Below are 7,514 nucleotides of genomic sequence, written 5' to 3' on the forward strand. Positions count from 1 at the left end.
AGGCACTGAAGAATTGATGCTTTTGAACTGTGGTGTTGGAGAAGACTCTTGCAAGTCCCTTGGACTGCAAGGAGATCCAACCAGTCCATCCTAAAGGAGACCAACCAATCCTGGGTGTTCATTGGAAGGACTGATGCTGAGGCTGAAACTCCAATACTTTGGCCACCTCATGCAAAGAGTTGGCTCATTGGAAAAGACCCTGATTCTGGGAGGGATTGGGGGCAGGAGGAGAAGGGGACAACAGAGGATGAGATGGCTGGATGGCATCACCGACTTGGTGCACATGAGTTTGGGTGAACTCCGGGAGTTGTGATGGACAGGGAGGCCTGATGTGCTGCGATTCATGGGGTCGCAACAAGTCGGACACGACTGAGCGACTGAACTGAACTGAACATATAAATATCCTGCTCTGTATTGTGAGTTTTTTTAGCCACATATGATGGATATATTTTTGTGTCAAAACTTACATGTAGCTCTACCTTGTTGTATGTACTATTGCTGCTCCTTAAACTCCCACAGTCTTTACACTCCCTGGCACTGAGTTCGCATCAAGGATACACTGTGATCTATTTAAACAAACCCACTGCTGATGGACATTTAAGCTGTTTCCAGCTTTTGCCTTCATAAACAACACTCCAATGAGCGTCACTGTCCTGAGGTCTTTGTGCATTTGACTAATTGCTCCTCTGCAGTTCAGTCCTAGAAGCAGAATTCCTAGCTTAAGGGATGTGCATATCAAGGACTTCCCTGGCAGTACAATGGATAGGAATGCACCCAGCAAAGAAGGGGACATGGGTTCAATCCCTGGTCCGGGAAGATTCCACATGCCACAGAGCCACTAAGCTCCGTGCACCACAACTGCTGAAGCCCACATGCCCTAGAGCCTGTGCTTTGCAAGAAGAGAAGCCACTGCAATCAGAACCCAGGGCACCACAGCTAGAGAGTAGCCCCTGCTCTCTGCAACAAGAGAAAACCCCCTCTCAGCAGCAAAGACCCAGCACAGCCAAAAGCAAAGAATAAAGTGTTTTAAAGAGGGATATGCACACCCAAATGCTGCTACACCTTGCTGATCACAAGTGAGGTTTTCGGGAGGAGTCTACTCAGCACAGAGCAAGTTAAGGCCAACCTGCCAGCCGGACCTACTGCCAACTTGCTTTGTGACCCTGGCTAAGCCACACCCCCTTTCTGATCCTCTGCTAGTAAGTGAGGGCAGTGATGTCCTGGAATCCTGCCATATCCTGTGGCAGGGCGGGGACTCACCCTCAGGTGGGTGTCAGAGATGAGGTCTGGAGTGACTGGCTTCCACTGCTCAGAGCCTTCCTCCTGGACGCTGATGCGGTAGCCTGTGACAGGTCCAGCGCCTCGGTAGAGAGGGGGCTCCCACGTCAGCATCAGGGAGGTGGCCCGCACCTCAGACACCCGCAGGTCATATGGGGGCCCTGTGGGAAGACGGGCGAGAGAAGGAGGTGGGCAGCCAGGCACCCAGCCAGACAGCCAAATGCCAGCCACACAGTCAGGAGGCAAGCGGGTGGTAAGTCAGCAAGCTTGTCCATCTTCTGGTCCCTCCCAGGCCTGGAAGTGCCTGCTCAGGGCCTGGTGGAGACCTGGCCCACCTTGGCTTCATGGCAAAGCCTGGTCTGGCTCAGAAATAGAGTTAACTCTTCAGAGTGTATCCAGTAGCACTTCCTCTGGGAAACATCCCTGATACTCCTCATTCCCAGCCCCCACACGGCATTCATCTGTTTGATCTCTTTGGCATTTCAGTGTTTAATGTAGAAGTTCAGGGTGTGGGGTTCAGGTCCCAGCTCCGCCCTTTCAGGCCATGCGGACTCTGGGAAGCTACTTCATCTCTATGTTCTTGACTCTCATCTGTAAAATGGGGATAATAATAGTTCTTATAGAAGAGTGCTGTTGTGAGCATTAATGACAGAATTGATGGGAGGTGTCAATACACCTTATTGTTAGTACCCAGTAAGTATCAGTTGTTTATAACGTTGTCTCAGGCCTCACACAGAGTGACTATCTGCCATTCAGGTAAAAGGTTTGTGCAGAAAACAGAACTGAGCTAAACAGAAAGGTGGGAGGCTGGCATCCTCCCTTCCTAAGTGGGAGGTGAAGGGCTACCTTGTGAGAACGCTCATGTGGCACTTTGTCCAGGACTGGAACACGGGACTTTTGATGATAATTCAGGGAACGTGCTGGGCAAACTGGAATGAGCTGGTCACCTAGCCGTGTGCCTTTGGGGTTTGGGATTGGCCTGTGGCGAGAATCAGAGCTCTGATGGAGTGCTGAGCTAGAGAGTTAATTTGGACGGGGGTGCAGGGCCAGTCAATGGCCAAGGTCAGGGCTCTTGACTTGCCTGGGTTACGACCATCTGTGGATAAGATTACGGGCCCATTGGTGGAAGGGGACAGGGGAAAGAGAGCAGGGCGGTGATGTTCATCTTCACTGGTTAGCTTTGGGGAGGGAGGCAAGGACTGGTACTGGGCTTCGGCTCCTCCTGGCTGCTCACCTGGTTGGGGCATCGTCCACTCTTTACACTCAAACAGCTTGCTGGGTGCCGACAGCTCCCCAACACCTGCCCAGTTTACGGCCCGGGCACGGAACTCATAGAAGTGACCTTCATGGAGGTTGCTGACCTTGAAGAGCAGAAACACAGACTGTGAAGGCCGAGGCTGGGGAGACAGAGGATCGAGCTGACAGCAGGAGGTGTGTGGGGACTTTCGGTGAGATTGGTCTGCCCTTGACAATCAGCTGGATCGTGCAGACCGAGGGGCCTGAGGTCTCTCAGCCTCAGAACCTCCAGCCCCGACCTCTGGTCTCTGCCTGCGTAAGTCAGGACCGCAGGCCAGTGGCCGCCTTCCAGCCTCACCTTGCAAATCTGGGTGGGGACGGGCTGCTGGTTGACCTCGTGCCAGTCCAGTTCCTCGGAGTCGTGCTGGTCCAGGAAGTAACCCAAGATCTTGCCCCCTCCACGCCGCTTCGGGGGTTTCCATCCAATGACCATTTCATTTTTCCCGCAGTTCAGGAGGGCGAAGTCATATGGCGCAGATGGTGTTGCTACAGGGAGGAAAGGGGGTGAGGGTCACTGCTCCCAGGGCATGGCCAGACTGGGCAGTGGGGCCCGAGGGAGGTAGAGAGCCTCCCCTGGTGGGTGCCCACCCTGCTCTGGGGGCGCTGACTTAGCTGGCTGTGTCCCTTGATAACTCTGACTCTGCTACGTGGAGGACACCTGAGCCTCCACGCTGGTCTCAGGCCACTGTTACTCTCTCCTCAAAGGATCGGGTGGTCAGGGGGGCTTCTGCCCTGTGGCCTCCGGATTGGACCCTCCAAGAGATGGTCAATGAGCCCCCAGCTCTCTCCCAGGCCACGGCCGCCCACCCTCAAGGCTTGCAGGCTGCACCTGCCCTGTGGACTCACCCAGAGCCTGCTTGACCCTGATGGGTTCTGTGACGGCTGAGCTCTCCCCGACTCCGGCCTCGCTGACGGACCTGATACAAAACTCATACTCCTTCCCCGTCCTTAGCCCGGGAATTGTAAACCTGGGAGAGACATGTGCTGCCTTCAGGGACGGCCAAACAGTTCGGAGACATCCCTGAAACTTCTAGAACAACCCTGAGCGGGCTAAGTGGCCCCCAGCGTGGCAGGATTGGAGGGCCTCAGTTCTCACCTAAAGACCTTGCCCCTGCCCCCAAAGTGATGCCTGCATCCTGGAGGGTGAGGTCCTTAAGATTTTAAAGGCTGTGACTTCTAGAGCCTGTCATTAAAGTGCAAACATGCTGGGGACTCCCCTGGTGGCCCAGTGGTTAAGAATCTGCCTTGCAATGCAGGAGACACAGGTTCGATCCCTGGTTGGGGAACTAAGATCCCACATACCACAGGGCAACTAAGCCTGAGAGCCACAATTACAGAGAAGCCTGTGCACCATGGCAGTAAAATTAAAAAAAAAAAAAAGCAAATACCTTGGGAAAGGTACCATTTGAAGGCCCAGGGAGCCAACCCCTGAACCAAGCTATCTAGTAGATCGCCAGGACTTTGGGCCCCATCCTGGGAACACGAGTGGTCTTTTCATCTGTACAAATGCTGTAACTCCAAAATAGAGTCCCTTTAAAGACCCCCAAAGAGAATCATCAGCCAGAGACATACAAGGATACTCTGGCTTAGAGAAAAATGTCCTCCCATCCTGTCCCTTCTCAGTAAGACCCAGACTGTGAACCCTTCTCCACTTAGCAACATTTTCCTGGAGCAAATCTTGTTCTATAGGGAGCCTCTCTTGGTCAGTTGACCTTAAGGAGTTGAATGTTGGAAGGCTGGAGAGGCCCCTATGGATCAAACCAGTGTCTTCATTTTACAGGCAGGGAAGGTCTTCTGCAGGAGGAATGAGGGGAGCCAAGAGCACACAGCCCACTAGGAATGGGCTGCAGCCCAGGCCTCCTGAATCCCAGCGCAGTGCCTGCCCGTTCATTATTCATTCACTCAAGTCTTTTTTGAGCATCTCCTGTGAGCCAGCTTCTGAGGAGGTCGTGGCACGGTGGTGAACCAGGCCCTGCCTTCCAGCCGAGTTTGCTTTAGGCACCACCTCAGGCAACACTCCCGGGCAGCTGTGTTAAACCTCTTTCCAGCCCCGACACACGTAACCGATGAGATACACACGTGTGATGAGCTCTCTGGATGGTCACTCCCACGTGTGACACATTCTTCCGACACGCCACTCTTGTCACGTGACTCTCGCTCAGCCCCCGCTCCCCCCCAGCCCAGGGATGCCCACCTGGATGCAAGTCCTTGGGGAGATGTCATTCTAGGGATAACTTGGACTCTCATTTGTCTCAAACCCAAACTTTAGCGGTGACAAAGCGTGAGTGACTGCGAGGCACCGTGAGCCAGTGGGGCGCCAGGTCCTGTCTCTTTCTTTGGGTGAAATGATCTTGCAGCCCAGGGTGAGGGGAGCCCGCAGATGTGCTCAGGGCCTGGTCAGTCGTCGGATGGAATGGGGGGTATGTGCCATTGACTGAATCCCTGATCCCACAGGGCCTCAAAATGGAGAGAAGTCATGAGTGCAGAAGCCTGAGGCTTCTGCCTGCAAGGATGAGGCCACTGAGTGAGGAGGGAGGCTCAGAGGGGAGTGGGGTGGACAGGCAGGCTGAGCTGAGGGTCAGAGAGGGCGAGTCTCTGTGCCAAGGTCCCTGGTGAATGAGGGTGGGTGAGGAGCCTAAACCCTGGCCTCCCGGCCTGTACGCTCTGCTTCTCTGTCTCTAAGCTTCCGGAAGGACGAGACCTAGCCAGTCCCTGCTATCTCCAAACAGCGTGCCCTTAGAGAGTGTTTGCCAGAAAAGAGGCCGTCCGGGGCAAGTCCTGGTTCCTCCACTCACTAGTTAAGGAAGTTTGGGCAAGCTACTTATCTGTGCTGTGCCTCAGTTTCTTCTTCTGTGCAACGACAATAAAAATAGTAATCCTGGGACTTCCCTGGTAGTCCAGCGGTAAAGAATCTGCCTAACACTGCAGCGGACTCGGGTTTGATCCTTGGTGGGGGAACTAAGATCCCAAGTGCTATGAGGCAGCTAAGCCTGTGAACCACAACTAGAAAAGCCTGTGTACCACAATGAAGACCCAGAACAGCCACACAAAGAAGCAGAAAAGTAGCCCTAAGTTCTTAGGATTGCAGGTAGAACTGATTGATCTAACATATGAAAAGAGCTTAGAACGGTGCCCTGTGCCCAACCATGTCTTGGAAGGCAGGCTTCCTCATTATTACTGTTATTATTATTTCTGAGGCAGGAAGGGTGGGCACAAACTCACCTGCTGCCCTGGATGGGTTTGTTGTTCACTGTTCGCCACTCAGATGATCCTGCCTCCCGGGAGTAGATGTAATAACCCAGGAGCTCTGGGCTGTCTTTCACTGGATCCCAGGTCAGGGAGACAGAGGTCTGTGTGTCTCGGAAAGCTTGAACTTGCGTTGGAGGCGGGAGAGTGGCTAAAACACAGAAATATGGGCTGAGTGAAGATGCTGTCCCATGGCTGGGAAGGGGGAGAGGTGTGGGAGAGGCAGAGAGGGGTGCACACAGCATGGGGGGTGGGGGTGGCTGGGGGTGGCCACAAGCACTTCAGACATGCCCTGGGGCTTTGGGCAGCTCTTTCCCAGTTCCAGAGGTGCGGTCCAGGCTCTTGTATTCTGAAAGTCCTCTCTCACCTCCAAACATTTCCACTTCCTCATTAAAATTCTTTTATCAATCCTTACTGTCACTTTCTCTCCTAGAAGTTACCGGATCTGACAATTTTCCTCAGCCCTTATCTTCAAGCTCTAGGAAACATAGTTTGTTTCCCTTTGAAACATTATCTTTCATGGCTTTCTCAGACAATGTTCCTTGAAGTGGGTCTGCCATGATTTGTTAAATGAAAAGATCTCTGGATGGATGGATGGGAGAATGGATGGAGGGATAGATGGATGAATGGATGGAACGATGGACGGACGGACGGATGGATGGATGGACAGAGGGATGGATGGATGATGGAAGGATGTCAGATACAGGAACTTCCTAGTACTCTTTGTATTTCTCAAACTCCTTACATATCTGTTTATGTTTTCCCCTCTTCCCTTTGTCCCTAAATTTGAGACTCCTCCAAGCCTCAGTTCCTTGGCTTGCTCCGTTTTTCTTGAACTCTTTTCAAGAAAGGCATGGAGGGTCCACTATGCCCATGGCTTCAATCCTCACTTCTCTGCAGGTGAATCCCCAGGCTTTACCGCCAGCCCTGCTCTCTCTCCTGAATTCTAGAGCCTCATCTTCCATTTCCCCTGGACACTTCTCCTTATGTTCCAGTGGTCCTTTGAAGTCAAAAGGCAAAGGCTGAACTCAGCATCCATACAACAGAAACCCAGTATCTCCTGAATGCCTACTCTGTGCCAGGCTTTGTACCTGGCCCAGGGGAGGTGCTGAGATGTAGACTTGGGGTCCTGGGCTCAGGAAGGTCCCATCACAAATTTCAGTCTCAGGTTGAAGGCAGAGTGGCAGTGGATGGAGGCTGGGTGGTGGGACAGGCTTGAAGGTCAGGCATGGCCATCCACGAGACCTGACTCTACCAGTGGGCAAGAACTGGAGCTGAGGGTGTCCATGTATGGAGTCCTCCTCACATGCTAAAACCTTGATTTCAAGGAGGATGTCAAGACCTGAGGGTATGTTTGTGATATAACGTTAATTTAAAAAAGTAGAATGCAAAGCTCTACATACGGCTTGATTGGACTTTCAAGAAGAGGCACTGGTAGGCATGTGGTCGAAAGACCAGAAGCCCAGGTACCTGGATTCTCACAGTGGTTACCCTGTCAGTGGGATTTTGGGGGGTGGGGTGTTCTTGCCCCTCCTTCCCTCCTTCCTTCCCTCCCTCGCTTCCATTCTCTCCTTCTCTCTTGCTCCTTTTGTATTTTCCTACTTTTGTGCAATACTTTTGCTTTCATGCTGCTGCTGCTGTTGCTGCTAAGTCGCTTCAGTCGTGTCTGACTCTGTGCGACCCCATAGACGGCA

The 7,514-nt window shown here is 52.8% G+C and overlaps 1 protein-coding gene across 1 annotated transcript in view; it reads right to left on the bottom strand.

Moving 5' to 3' along the window:
* Window positions 1-7,514, bottom strand: part of MYOM3 (myomesin 3) — a 56,258-nt gene that overhangs the window by 21,833 nt on the left and 26,911 nt on the right. The window contains exons 17-21 of the mRNA XM_010830245.1: window positions 5,797-5,971; window positions 3,421-3,542; window positions 2,873-3,060; window positions 2,513-2,639; window positions 1,261-1,439 (exon numbers count right to left, since the gene is read on the bottom strand). Coding sequence (XP_010828547.1) covers window positions 1,261-1,439; window positions 2,513-2,639; window positions 2,873-3,060; window positions 3,421-3,542; window positions 5,797-5,971 — 791 coding nt within the window. The remainder of the gene's footprint in view (window positions 1-1,260; window positions 1,440-2,512; window positions 2,640-2,872; window positions 3,061-3,420; window positions 3,543-5,796; window positions 5,972-7,514) is intronic.

This window comes from Bison bison, unplaced genomic scaffold (assembly GCF_000754665.1).
Source record: "Bison bison bison isolate TAMUID 2011002044 unplaced genomic scaffold, Bison_UMD1.0 scf7180017864516, whole genome shotgun sequence".
NCBI lineage: Eukaryota > Metazoa > Chordata > Mammalia > Artiodactyla > Bovidae > Bison > Bison bison.